General features: G+C 46.0%; 1 protein-coding gene across 1 annotated transcript in view; it reads right to left on the reverse strand.

Moving 5' to 3' along the window:
* ADGRE3 (adhesion G protein-coupled receptor E3) overlaps positions 1 to 8,218 on the reverse strand; it is a 35,567-nt gene extending 27,349 nt beyond the window's left edge. The window contains exons 1-3 of the mRNA XM_079115578.1: positions 8,021 to 8,218; positions 2,906 to 2,956; positions 681 to 803 (exon numbers count right to left, since the gene is read on the reverse strand). Of these exons, the coding sequence (XP_078971704.1) occupies positions 681 to 803; positions 2,906 to 2,956; positions 8,021 to 8,093 (247 nt within the window). The 5' untranslated portion in view covers positions 8,094 to 8,218. The remainder of the gene's footprint in view (positions 1 to 680; positions 804 to 2,905; positions 2,957 to 8,020) is intronic.
* Between the last annotated feature and the right edge of the window lie 6,437 nt (positions 8,219 to 14,655).

The raw sequence follows: 14,655 nt of genomic DNA on the forward strand, positions 1-14,655 counted from the left end.
CCATGAGGGAACTAGGGAAGGGGAACAGCCTGCTATCAATCCCCACCTGGAGCACTTATAATCCCATGGGACGGAACGTTTGCATCACCGAGTGGAGACTAAGTTCGCCTGCCAGTGACCACAGAACCTTACATGAGACGTGTTTCTGCTGGAGCTTTTATGGCCTCCTTGCCTCAGTACGTGTTCTCTCTCCTTCTTTTAAAAAAATGGCCCCATGCTTTTCACAAAGTGCCGACACGTTCACGATCCTCTTCAGTCCCGGACCACCCGAGTGAGGTCAGCATTGTGGCCCGGGGTTCTGAGAAGATGCAGAGGTAGCCAGATTCTGGAGGAGCTCGCCCTTTCTTTTTTTTCTTTTGGTACCTGCTGTTAAACCCAGGGTTACTCAGCCACTGAGCCACATCCTAGCCCTGCTTTGTATTTTATTTAGAGACAGGGTCTCACTGAGTTGCTTAGGGCCTCGCTTTTGCGGAGGCTGACTTTGAACTCGCGATCCTCCTGCCTCGGCCTCCCAGGCTGCTGGGATGACAGGCGTGAGCTCACCCTCTCTGACCTTATCGAAGTGTTTCTTTCTGGGTGCAGGTTGGATGGCAGGTCTCAGCCTGGCACATTCCTGGGAATTCTCTCTCCCACAGCCCTCATGATGCCTCCACGGACCCTTGTGCAAAATGCCCCTTTACCTTTACATATTTCCAGGGGGAATGTGAAAAACATCTTCTTAGATCCAGAAATAAATCCAGGGTTGCAGGTGCAGTGGGTGCTGTTGACACAGGAGCCGTGTAGCGGGCACCGAGGACACGGGACTGTGGGGAAAAGAGAGGCAGGTTAGACCTGGCCGTGGTCATGCGGTTCCCGGGTCAGCAGAATCAGAGTTGTTACGATGGCCGTTCTGCCGTCGTGATCTCCAGGTTCGATGCAATTCCATCAAAATACCAACGGCGTTCTTTATGGAACTAGGAAAAAATCCAAAATTCCTGTTGTTGGGTCAAACACTGATGAGTGCCTCAGGAAGCTCGCAGAGAGGGAAAGGCTCTGAAGAAGGGGTAACGGGGAACGGGGAGGGGGAGCTGGCCACTCCCCTTACCCCCAGAGGCTAAGGACCCAAACAGAGCGACCTGGTGTGAAGCAGAGGAATGCACTCACACGACACCCGAAGAAACCCGCCTGGGCAGTGGGCCGGCCCCCTGTCCTAGGTATTCCTATTCTTGCAGGCATGGAGCAGACAGGCCTCTGTGTATTCCAACCTCCCGCGGCTGGGGAGTAAGGGGTAAAGCGTTCCCAGCCTCTCCCTTGAGTCCTCCAAGTTCTTTCCTTTTTTTTTTTTTTTAAGTATTTTTTTTAAAGTTGTTGATGGACCTTCATTTTATTTGTTTGTATGTGGTGCTGAGAATCCAACCCAGTGCCTCACACCTGCTAGGCAAGCGCTGTACCACTGAGCCACAGCCCCAGTCCATCCAAGTTATTTCTTTGGAATGGGTTAAGAGTTTGCGTGGGGCCTTGGCAGTCCTGGAAAAACCAAAGGCCCAGAATGGCCAAAGCAATCCTCAGCAAAAAGAGCAAGCCTGCAGGCATTTCATCTCCAGGTGTTAGTGCAGCTTCTATTTTTTATTTTATTGTTTATCTCTAATTTCATTCCATTATTATCTGATAGAATGCAAGATATTATCTCTAACCAAAAGAAAGAGGGGAAAAACTCAAGTTATTAAAATTAGTGAATGAACAAGGAAATATCACCACAGAAACTACTGGAATACAGAGGATAATCAGAAACTATTGAAAATTTATACTCCAATAAATTAGAAAATCTTGAACATGTCAGAAAATTTCTAGAGACATATGACCTATCCAAATTGAACCAGGAGGGCAGAAAATTTAAACAGATCAATTTCAAGTAATGAAATTGAAGATGCCATCCAAAGCCTACCAACAAAGAAAAGCCCAGGACCAGACAGATTCTCAGCTGGATTCTACCAGACCTTCAAAGAAGAACTAACACAAATCCTCCACAAATTATTCCATGAAATAGAAAAGGAGGGGACCATTCCAAACTCATTCTATGAAGCTAGTATCACCCTGATATCAATAAGAGACAAAAAGACACATCAAGGAAAGAAAACTTCAGACCAATATCCCTGATGAACATAGATGCAAAGTTATTAATAAAATACTGGCAAATCACATAAAAAAAACAACCCATTAAAAAGTATACCACAATTAAGTGGAGTTCATCCCAGGGATGCAAGTTTGGTTCAACAGACAGAAATCAATAAATGTAATTCATCACATCAATAGACTTGAAGACATGAAAAACTAGGGATAGGAAAAACATATCTCAATATTGTAAAAGCTATGTATGCTAAGCCCAAGGCCAACATCATTCTAAATGGAGAAAAAATTGAAAGCATTCCCTCTAAAAACTGGAACAAGACAGGGATGACCTCTTTCACCACTTCTGTTCAACATTGTCCTTGAAATACTAGCCAAAGCAATTAGACGGACCAAAGAAATTGAAGGGATATTAATAGGAAAAGAAGAACTCAAGCTATCACTATTTACCGATGACATGATTCTATATTTAGAAGACTCAAAAAACTCTGTCAGAAAACTTCTAGAACTCATAAATGAATTTAGAAAAGTAGCAGGATATAAAATCAATACCCACAAATCAATTGCATTCCTATCCACCAATGATGAATCAGCTGAAAGAGAAATAAGGAAAACAATAGCCTTGAAAAAATAAAATACTTGGGAATCAATCTAATAAAAGAGGTGAAAGGTCTCTACAATGGAAACCACAGGACACTAAAGAAATTAGAAGATGGAAAGACCTCCCATGTTTGAGGACATGGGTGTCCCCAGCTCTAACCCTGATTTGCACCCACCTGGTCAGTCTCTGAGCACTCACCTTTGGCAATCTGAGCCACAACTCCAGACAAGCTCAGCAGAAAGCAGAGTCCTGCAACAGAAGGGAGAGATATGAGAATATTGAGGAGAGAGTCCAGGAACTCCTCCAAAGGTTGTGTATCAGTTATGTATAGAGGGAAGACATATGTAGCTGGTGGCTGTGAAATGAGACTTGAGTGAGACTTGGAGGAGGTGGGAATTATTATTTTTTCGAGTAAAATGCAACATACCTTGTGATGCAAACTCCCTTTCATTTTTTTTTTTTTTTTTTTTGCGGTGCTGGGGATCGAACCCAGGGCTTTGTGCTTGCAAGGCAAGCACTCTACTGACTGAGCTATCTCCCCAGCCCCTCACTTTCATCTTGCTTGTGAATGAGTCAGTAAGATCTACCTTGATCATGGTTCTAGTTCATTGTATGTTGCTATTACAGAGTACCAGGGACTGGGTATTTATAGTGAGCAGAAATTTGACTCATGGTTCTAGAGGTTAGGAAGTCCAAGTGAGGTGCTGTATCTGGTCAGAGATTTCTTGTTGCCTCAAAACATGCCAGAAGGCAGAAATAGAAGAAAGAGTGAGAGCAGGAATGAGGTGGGTCGGGGAGAGTTGCATGAGTTATTCTTTATAGGGAAACATCTCCTATGATAATGAATAAATTCCCATGGTCAGGACATTAAATCCATTTTTAACAGTCCTACCTCTCAAAACTGTTGCACTGGGGATTAAGTTTCCAACACATGAACTTCAGGGAACACATCCAAATCATCATACTCACTAATGTTTCCCATTATTTTATTTTGGTAACATACACACGACATAAAGTTCTCATCCTAACCTCTTCTAAATGGAATTCCATACAGCGGCCATCCTCACCAGCCATCTCCAAAACTCCTTTTGTCTTGTCGACTGAAGCTCTGCATCATGAAACACTAACCCCCAATTATGCATTAATATCTTGGGGTGGAATTGGTCTAAGTTCCCAGCCCTATCTCTATAATGCCCGGGACAGTTAATTTTAGTTAAAATGTCTTGGCTGGGTAAAAAGATACCTAGATAGCTGGTTGAGCTTTACTTCTGAGTGTGTCCGTGAGGTCCTTCTGGAAACTGGCATGAGTTGGTGCACTGAGTTGAGAGGACCCACCCTTTTTGAGGACAGGTGCCATCCAACCGGCTGAGGGCTGGGATGGGACACAGAGGCAAAGGGAAGGTGAGCTCACTCTCTCTCCTGGAGCTGGGACACAGAAGTTTGGATTCTGGGACTTTTGCCAGCAGTACCCTTTCCCATCCCCCAGCCTCCCAGGCCTTTGGTTTTGAACTGAGAGTTACACCATCAACCTCCCTGGTTCTGAGGCTTTTGGACTTGAACTGAGCCACACTGATGGCATTCCTGGGTCTCCAGCTTGCAGATGGTCAATTGTAGAACTTCTCAGTCTCCATAATCATGTAAGCCAATTCCTTTCATAAATCCCTTCTCAAATCTATCTATCCATCCATCCATTCATCCATCCTGGTTTCTTTCGAAAGGTCTAGGGAAGAATTCATGTCCTTCCAGCTTCTAGAGGCCACCTGCATTCCTTGGCTCATGGCATCTTTCCCCAACTTGAAATCCAGATCTGAGTCTCAAAGTCCAGTAAACAGTGACAATTTACTTGATCATTTTGGGTCAATCCAAACCAAATGCAGGGATTAGGAGAAAAGATCTATGGGCTGGCTGTGATCCTTCAAAAATTGGAAGAGTGATACTAAACCTGCCTGGACCTCCAAGAGTCTCTGATGGCCATTATACAAAGTTAGTGAAGTTAGTGGCTTAATGCAGCACAAACATATTCACTTACCCTTGTGGAGATGGGACGTCTGCAATCAGTCTCCTGTGGCTAAAATCAAGAATGTTGGCAAGACTGGCTCCTTTTGCGAGCAGGAAGAATTCATCTGCTTGCTTTTTCTAGCCTCCAGAGGATGCCCACATTCCTTGACTTACAAGCCCTTACTCCACCTTTAAATTCACCACTGTGATCTCTTCTTTCCAGTTTCCGGCCTTCCCTTTGTGATGATGTTAGGCCCACATGGATAATTTAGGATGCTCTCCTTGCTGTAGTTTGGATCTTGAGTGTCCCAAGGCCCACCTGTTGAAGGCTGGCTTGTCAGCCTATGGTGTAATTGGGAAGCAGAGAAACCTTTAAGAGGTGGAGCCTAGGGGGAGGAAGTTAGGTCGTTGGGGGCGTACCCTTGAAGGGGATATTGGGATGCCATTCCTTTCTCTCTCTCTATGCTTCTTGGCTGCCCTGAGGTAAGCAGCTTCTTCCGCCATATTCTCCCACCATGATGCTGCCACAGGTCCAAAGTGATGGGGCCAAGTGACCATGGACTGAAACCTCTGAAACCATGAGCCAAATAAACCTTTCCCCCTTTAAGTTGTCAATCTCAGGTATGTCATCACAGTGACAGAAAACTCATCTCAAGACCCTTAATTTCAGCACCTGTGAAGACCCTTTACCACATCAGGTGACATGTTCACAGGTTCCAGTGACTAGGACAGGCACCCATTTGGGGGGCATTATTCATCCTCCTAGACTCTCCGCCTTCCCCCAAAGGTGCCAGGTCTAGTGTGTGATCAGTTACTTTTTCAACTGCAACCTTGGAATATTTTGAATACTCTGGTTCTCCCATTGAGTATATGCTCAGCTGGGCTTTTGCTGTGGTTGGATCTTAAGTGTCCCCCAAAGACTCATGTGTTAAAAGTTTGGTCCCCAGTGGATGGCTCTATTGGGAGGTGCTATAACCTATAAGAGGAGGGGTCTGGGGGGAGGAAGTTAGGTTATTGGGAGCATGCCCTTGAAGGGGATGGTGGGACCCCAACTCCTTCCTCCCTCTCTCTTTACCCGACCACCATCTGGTAAGCACCTTTTGATCCACCATGCTTTCCCTCCACAATGCCCTGCCTCTCCACAGGTTCAAAGCAATAAGGCCAAGCAACCCAGACTGAAATCTCTGAAACCGTGAGCCAAATAAATCTTCCATCCATTTAAGTTATTTATATCAGGTAGTTTGTTTCTGACTAACTATGAACATTTAATGGCCTGACCCTCCCATGTTTCCTTACAAACCCCCTTCCTCTTATTTTTGGGCAATGATTAATGTTGCAGCAGATACATAAACCTCACACCTTCCCAAATGATAACTAGTTCACAGAGCCAGATGGTAAAATGAGGATCTGAATAGAGTTTTCTAGCTCCTGGTCAACTCGTCTGGGTACCCTCATGTTTAAGATTAGGTTTTATTCCAGTTGCTAACCTGGAACTTGCTAATCTGGGTGTGTGTCTTAAATTAGAGTTTCCAAAGGGTCATTTAGCAGAGCAGAACCCCAGAATTCTAAGAAATTAGAGGCCACTCACTGACTCATTTTGTAGATGAGGAAACAGGTCTTCAGGGGTTACGACTAGGACTCTAATTGTGCAAGTTCGGTCAGGTTGTTTAACTTCTCTGTTTTCTTCTGTGGTGACAGCAGAGCCGACTCTGTGATTGTGGGGAAGAGCTAAATTAGGGAATGCGTGGAGTGTGTTAAATGCCGTGTCTGGCAGAAAGCACCCCAGAAGCGCTGCTTCTGCTATCCTTTGGACTGGAATCTATTTTAATTCTTGAGTCGATGCCCATTCCACCACACACGCCTGTCCTGTCCTAGGGTGTGGGCAGAGAGTTCATGGATAACTGAAATTCACAAACAATCCATCTCAGAAATATCCAGGACTCTTCCTCCAGTTGCCAAAAAACCAGGAAAAGTCTTGTTTGGAGCTCCTCACGTATTCGATTCCACACAGACACACCGAACACCTTTCATATGTGAGACTTTCTGCTGGGGACTGCAAGGGTGAGGACGTTTGCTTCCACGTAGTTTATATTATCTTGATAGACTTGATGGTCTATTGCCTGCCTCTGAAACTAAGTGGCTATGACACTTTCAGCAATCCACAGAACTTCTCTGTGACATTTCCCATCTGTAATGTGGGGACCCTGTGGGTTAATGAGTGGAAAGCATCTTAGCCCGGTGTCAGGCTTCCACAGGTGCTTTGAAATCAGATGACATTGTGGCTGTGGATATTGTTTGATCTAGAGCTGGAAGGATGGATGAAATTTCAAAGAGGTGGTCGCTGAAGTCACAGAAACAAAAGATTCCTATAAGGAGAGGGAATATAAAAAGGGAGGAGCCAGGCAGAATTCTGTGGGAGGAGTAGTATAGCGAAGATCTAGGGTCGGATGGCTTGGGCGTGAATCCCGTCTCTGTCATTTGAATTGTTCTCAGCTGTACGACCTCAGACAGATAACAACCTCTCTGTGTCAGAATCTTCTCACCTGTAAGATGGGATAATAGTGCCCACCTCCCTGGTCTATGGTGGGGATTAAATGGGATTATGTGGATGCTGCTCGACTCAGCCTGAGGTTACACCCTGATAAACCTGTCACAAGCTGGATATCCTAAGTTGATCCACCTAACTTAGTGCTCAGCACAGCTCAGCAGAGTCTCCCTTCAATGAGCTCAGAACACGTCCTTCTGCCTTCGATTGGGCAAAACCATCTCACATAAAACCTATTTATAATGAAGTGTTGGGCATCTCACGCAGTATTCCAGCACCGCTCACAAGTGAAGGACAGAACCACTGAACAGGTGCGCTGTCCCGCCATCGCAAGGTTGGGACGCCTCATCTGTTGGGGACCATCCATACACGTTAGACACATAGCGATTGCGCCAAAATGTTGGTCATGGTTATTAATGTTTTTGGCCCAGGAAAAGGAAAAAGGAGGAGGAGGGAAGGACAACATGACAGGAAGGAAAAAGGATCAGGGTGGTGCTAGTCCACAGAAGCACTCAGGGCGGGGAGAACAGCAATTAGAACACAAAGCAGAAGAAGAAGGAGAAGAAAATCGCACTGGACTGGACCTGGAGGAAGATGTTAGCGAGGGAGCATCCACGGCATGGTTTGAATAGGGCGGGAACCACAAATGAAGGGAAAAAGGAGCGCATACTCAAAGCAGAGAAGAAGGGGAAGGAGAACCCCAGCTAATGGTTGACCCACGTGACCCCTTGCTGGGGAGGGTCACGGCAGGGCCCGCCAGGCTCACGTACCTGCCAGAAGAGCCCCTAGCGTTCTGTGGTGCAGGCAACACCCGCCAGCTCTGCAGGCTGCCTCCTGTGCCATTCAGTCAGCCACTGCTCCAGCCTCAGGCGGCTCATGAGAATGAGATAGGGATCTTAGGTCGACTGATCGAGGAAGTTGGCAGTCTCACCGTGAACTTTTCTCCCTCTTTCATCATCAGACCCAAGTTCTGTTTTTTATTTATTTATTTTTTTGACATGTGTTTCTTTCTTTCTTTTTTTTTTTTTGTGGTACTGGGGATTTGAATCCAGGGCCTTGTGATTGCTAGGCAAGCACTCTACCAACTGAGCTATATCCCCAGCCCTGACATGTGTTTATTTCTGAGAACTTTTCTGTGCTTGTTGTCTTAAGGTTCCTTGGCAGTGGGTTTTCCTGGTTATTGTCAGTTGCCTTCAGGATGACAAGATCTTTTGACTCCAGCACAGAAATGCTCTTGGGTTACATCATAGTACCGAAGGTCAGGAAGGGCCTTTGGATTCAAAATAAATCTTAAATAATCTGTGGCTTTTGAGCGGAACAAGCCCAAACTTAGGGAATTTGTGTTGACAACTAAAGTTCCCAGAGAAGTCATTTGCACAATCCTTGGGAATTCCGTCCCCGCCCCACCAGGCAAATGATACTTGCCAGTTCTGACTGGAGTCTCAAAATCTGGTGGAAGGTGATAAATTTTTTTGTTATTTGGGGGTAATCCAAACTAATTGAAGATTTGGGAGGAAAGATCTCTCAATCTTTCCTATCTTCAGTAAACACCTACTAGCCAGGTTTGCTGACCAATCACTGACCTGGAGTCCCAGCTACTGACCAGCTGAGATGGAGGCATTGCTTGAGTCTAGGAGTTCAAGGTCAGCCTGGGCAATGTCATGAGACTGGGTGTCAAAAAGAAAATTTGCTGTGCTACCATCTGGAAATACAGCAGAGAATAAAATTGACTCCCTCTATTTTTAAACTTAAAAAATTAACACATATTACTTGTACATATATTTCCACAGTGTGTGCTTTGACCAAATGCAGCGTCCCCCCTCCCTCTTCGTACCCTTCCTAATGGCTAGTACTCACTAGTCTGCCTTCAGGTTGACTCTCGTTTAGTCTCCACCTGGGAGAAAACATGTGGTACTTGTCTTCTTGTAGACACAGTCTTTCCTGTGCAGAGCCAAGAACTGGTGGGCAAGCCAGACCACTAAAGAAGTGTCATCCATATAGAGCTGAACTTCATGTTCCAGTCTAAGCAAGAGGATGTTTCTTTGAACAGTCAACAATTCAAGATCCAAGAAAGAAACCTCTAATAAGCCAAGAAATTCATCACTCAAGAAATAGACAAGAAGCCATTATTAAAGTATCAAAAACATAAGGAATTTCATTCATAATGTGCACAGGAAAAGGTCTTCGAGTCATTCTTTCCTGTCTCCCAAGTATGAAGCTGCTTCCTAAAGTCTTTTTTTCCTCTTTTCTCTTTGAGTTGTTTTGGAGAGGAGTTTGGGGAACATTTAAATCACTGGATTTTCCGGGGCTGGTGCCAGAGATTAAACCCAGAGCTTTGATATGCCAGACAACTGTTCTACCACAGAGCTGCTGGATTTTTTAAAGCAGGTGTGGCATCTTTGTCTATTTTATGTTTGTGGTGGGTGAAACCCGGGGCCCAGGGTTACACCACGTGCATCTAAAGATGGCGACTGGCAGAGAGCAAACGGCGTCCTGATTATGCCTGGAGAAGGGCAGGAAGCGTTTACAATTGGCTGTATGATAATCAGTTCAGCCGCCTAGCGCGTGGACAGATATACTTTACACGTATACTTGAGCAAGTGATCGCTTGACCTTTAACAGGATTGGATGGACATATCTGGTTACAATTGCTTATGCATGAGACTGCTTATATATTGAGGGTGTTATTTGAATAAACAAAAAGCTGCTCATGAACTTCAGAAGAGTATGTGTCTTTTGTCCCGCTGGTTGGGCCGAAAGAGCAAGAAGCGGCGGCGGAGCTGCTTGGAGCAACCCGGGCTGGGAGCAGCGGTTTTTGGTAATGTTGCTATAACAGAGTGCTTGAGACTGGGTGGTTTATAAAGAATCAAGGTTTATTCAGCTTGTGGTTCTGGAGGCTGGGAGGTCCACAGGTCTGAGTGGCCACATCTGGCGAGGGCCTTCTTGTTGTTGGGGACTCTACAGAATCCCAAGGTGGTGCACAGCCAGAAAGGCACATAGGAGACAGGGCCACACTGGTTTTTATAACAGACCCACTCTTGAGATGATCCCTTAACCCATTAGTCTATAAATGGATTAATCCATTCACAAGGACAGCACCCTCATGACCTAATCACCTCTTAAAGGTCCCCCACCTGATCCCACCTCTCAGTACCTCACAATGGGGATTGAATTTCAAGGTGAGTTTTGGTGATCATGTTTAAACCATAGCACATGGTGATAGGATTGGCTTGTGTTCTGGGGGGTTTGTGAATGTTATGGATTGGAGGTGGCAGGAGTGGATATGAGGATCAAGTCTGGACAGGAATCCAGGCTGAGCTCATCACCACTGCAATGCCCGCCCTCTAACTGTCTTCTCCACATTCCCGGCATCTCCACCATGCAGCCAGTTACCTACCGAAACGCGTCCCACTTTATCACTCCTGAAGGATTATGGAAAATAATATTCCTCCAAGACAGCTCCCAAGGAAAAATGGAGGAAGAAGGGAAGGAAATGGCCAAACATTAAACCTGTCCCAGTGCACCCTTTCCCAATAACAATGGGCGCTCAGGGGAAGAAGCAAACTTTCTTCCCTTCCCAGGCTCATCCCCAGCCTCTCCACCAAAAGCAAATGTTCACCTCTCCCAACCCCAGTGCATCTTGAAAGAAGGATGCTGAATGCTGGACCTTAAACTGTGACCTTGCTCCATTGCAAATTAGCACTCAATGGAGGCACAACAAATACTGAAACTCTGGGAAACGAGGGATCCCAGAGAAAGTAAAATAGTGGGCAAGATTTGAGTACTCATCCCTCGTGATCTGGACTCCCCTCTCCCCAGATAATGAATTTCAACCTTTTTACAACTACTGTCCTAAGTTAAAGTTTAACCTGTACAACTACCCCTGACTGCCCAAACTGCACGTCCACAGTCTCCAGTGAAATTATAAAAACCCAGACTCCTCCTGTAATTTGGGACCAACTCCATACCCTGAAAATGGGCCCTTCCGTGTCTGATTGATGGACTTTGCTGCAGAATGAAGGAAAGCTTGCTGATTTGAGGTTTGCCTCCGGTCTCCTGCTTCTGTCATTTGTGGGCCATGAGCTTATAACTCCCCTGCTTAAAAATCTCGGGGATGGAGGTGTAGTTCCATGGTAGAGCACCTGCCTAGCATATGAAAGGCCCTGCGTTCAGTCCCCTGCACTGCAAACAAAGCAAAGCAAAACTCTTCTGAAGTTCTTTATTATACTTAGGATTAAAATGACATTTCTCTCTCTTTGCCATAGGAGCCCACATGATTTTTCCTCATTTACATCTTCAGCCTGATTGACTATGACTCTCCTGTTTTCCTGTGTATCAGCCAGAGTGGTCTCTTCTTGGTTCTTTAACCCATCAGACTCCTACTGCAGGACCTTTGCACATGCTGTCCATGTTTCCAAGAATGCCTTCCACCTGTAGGGTCCCTCACTTTCCTTGGCTTTTTCCTCTGTCCTGACCAAGGAATACAGAGCACCTTGGTCCTGCTGCATGTTTTCCCCTCAGGCTTGAACTCCCCCAGGCATTGATAAAAGTGTTCTCTCTGCTTCCTTTCCACCACTTTCTCTGCTTTGGCCACACTGAATCTTAACATGCCAGGCACGCTCCTGCCTCTGGACCTTTCCAGTTGCTGTCCCGCTACCTACCTGCTTTCTCCCAGTACCTGCATGCCACCGCATCTCACTTTCTCAGTTCAAGTCATTGCTTAAATGCACCTGTTTCAGCAAGACCTTCCCTTATTGCCCTAAAATTTCTCCTTCTTTCTTAAACTCAACCATCCATTTGCTCAGCTATTTCTATTCACTACACCCTCCACCTTCTACTATATGAAACTATTTGCTTCTTTTGCTTACTGTCTGTAATGCTTAATTTGAATTGTCAACTTGATTGGATTAAGAGATGCAGATGATTATGAGGCCTCTGGGTGTGTCCATGAGGGAGTGTCTAGTATTGATTGGAATGTGGGATAGTGAACTCAAGTGGAGCCCCTCCCTAAGTGTGGGTGGCACCACCCAATAGGAAGGAATAAAAGCTGGAACAACCAGGAAGCAGATGCAAATGCAAATGCAAACGTAAGCTCCGCTCTTTCTGAAAGGGTTCTTGATTGCTGCTTCATCCTCTGAGGGTACTGGACTCTTGCTTCTTCACTCTTCCAAGGCGGACTTTGCAAGTGATTCTCCAGGTAGTTTCCAAAAGCTCTGGTCTCAGACTAGGGTAGCACTGTTGATCTGTATTGTTCTGGGGCTTATGTGTCTCAGACTGTGCAGCTGCTGGTTTTTCCAGCTCTCCAGCTGCAGACAACCACTGTGGACTATCCAGCTTCTGGTCATGTAAGCCAATGTAATAAATTTCCTTTTATAATCATACTTCCTGTTAATTCTGATCCTCTAGAGAACCCTGATTAATACACTGTCTTTGTCCCCTTTGGATTGCCTGCTCAATAAGGAAAGGATTTTTGTTGGTTTATTCATTGTTATAGCCCCTATACCTCACTTGGGGTCTGGCACATAGTAGTTGCTCAATAAATCTTTATGTAAATGAATGAATGGACATAACATTTAGCACAGAGAGCAGTTATCAGCCACTCTGAGCAGTGGCTAACCTTAGTGACATCAAATTCCTGACTAGCTCCTGAGTGGTCTTCATGTGATCACCAGCAGCTTGGTTTCCAACAGTAGGAATCTCCAGGCTTTCAACAATGGGAATCTCTTGGCATCTACACACCTCAGAGTCCAGGTTCAAGCCTTACCCCAGGACGCACTGTTCTATTTTAGGCATAGGGATGAAATAAAGAATAAAACATGGGCTGGGGAGATAGCTCAGCTGGTAGAGTGCTTGCCTTGCAAGCACAAGGCCCTGAGTTTGATCCCCAGTACCACAAAAAAAAAAAAAAAAAAAAAAAAAAATTCCTGTTTTGGTGGATCTTTTTTCTTTGGCACATGCTGTTCTACCTCGAATCCACCCCCACGCCCAACCCTAGGCCACCTAATTCTTCAAAACCCAAGAAGCGTCTCCTGTGAAGCAGCCTTCATTATAGCTCCAACTGTAGTACGGGGAGCGGTGATGGAGGATGGGAGAGCAGTCACTGAGATCAGGGGTCTCTCATGAGCTCATGACCATGGCGTGCCCGGTACCTGGGAATGTTTCTGTGCAAGGGCTCAGGATGCCTAGCTGCTGTGGCAATGCCCTGCTTGAGGAGGCTCTGGGCAAGAGCCAGGTCAGTTCTAACCTTGATCTGAGGCACACACTCCCGGGAAGGAAGGATCTTATGCTAGACAACCACAGTGTTTCACCAGCTCCCCTTCTCTGGTTCCTGCCCACCTTATAGCAACTTTTAACAAAGGACTTTCTTGAGAGCTACACAAGGCTCCTAATATCACACTCTGCAACCATGGATTGCTACTGTGGAAAAGCTACATAGATGCCCTAGTTTCTGTAATGTTCCTGAATACAAAGAATAATGCTTGCAGTCTTTAACCTGATAAGGAGACATATATCAATAAAGATTGCTGGCATAATTCTTCAGAACTGCATCTCCATCAGAGAGCAGGCTCCACCTGATCCCAGCCTAGTCTTCAAGATCTGTATCTGTTAATCTTTATTTTCAAATCCCCCTTCGCCCCTCGCCTGACCCCAAAGTTTGCCCAGTGATAGCTCCACGTGTAGCCCATTCTGATAGAAATTCCTTCATGATGTTGTCAGGCTGCCAATAAGCAGATCCTGAGGTAGGTGTTGGGAGGTATGTGGTTTTCTGGGCATAGACAGTTGAGACGCATTCCATTTGTTGGGGGAGGGATGGAGGCTGAGGCACACAGGAGTTTTGGAGGAGTAGGGGTGAGGATGCACATGAGTTATGCAAGGTAAGTGTTGGAAAGCATGTGACTTGTCGGGGGGATGGAAGATGGGATGTACATAACCTTTTTGGGGTGATGGGGAACATCATTTGCTGGAGGTGAGAGTTTGGACACACATGGTGTTTGGGGGATAGAGTTTGGGATGCACTTGATGTTTTGGGGGAATGCAGGGGGTGAGAGACACATGATTTTTGCAGGACGATGAGGGTTGGATGTACCTGGTTTGTTGGGGCAGTCTCAGAAGAGGATACTGAGGAAGCGGGAGGTGCGAAGCAAGGATGTGGTCTCAGCAGAGGTTGAGCCTCAGCCTCATCCCATGGGAGTATGGGAGTCTGCGCGGTGTGGTGGATCCGTCCTGAGGCAGGCGTTCACACAGGCCCGCCTCAGTCTTCTTCGGCTGTGGGCTGCGGCAGGGGCGGGGTTCAGGCAGGGGTGGGGTTCACACAGCAGGGGTGGGGTTCAGACACAACCTGGGACTGCTGCGCCGGGCCCCAGGCACACGCACCGGTCGCTCAAACCTCTCTCTGCAGCAGGCT

The sequence above is a fragment of the Sciurus vulgaris genome (assembly GCF_902686455.1).
Source record: "Sciurus vulgaris genome assembly, chromosome: 16".
NCBI classification, from domain to species: domain Eukaryota; kingdom Metazoa; phylum Chordata; class Mammalia; order Rodentia; family Sciuridae; genus Sciurus; species Sciurus vulgaris.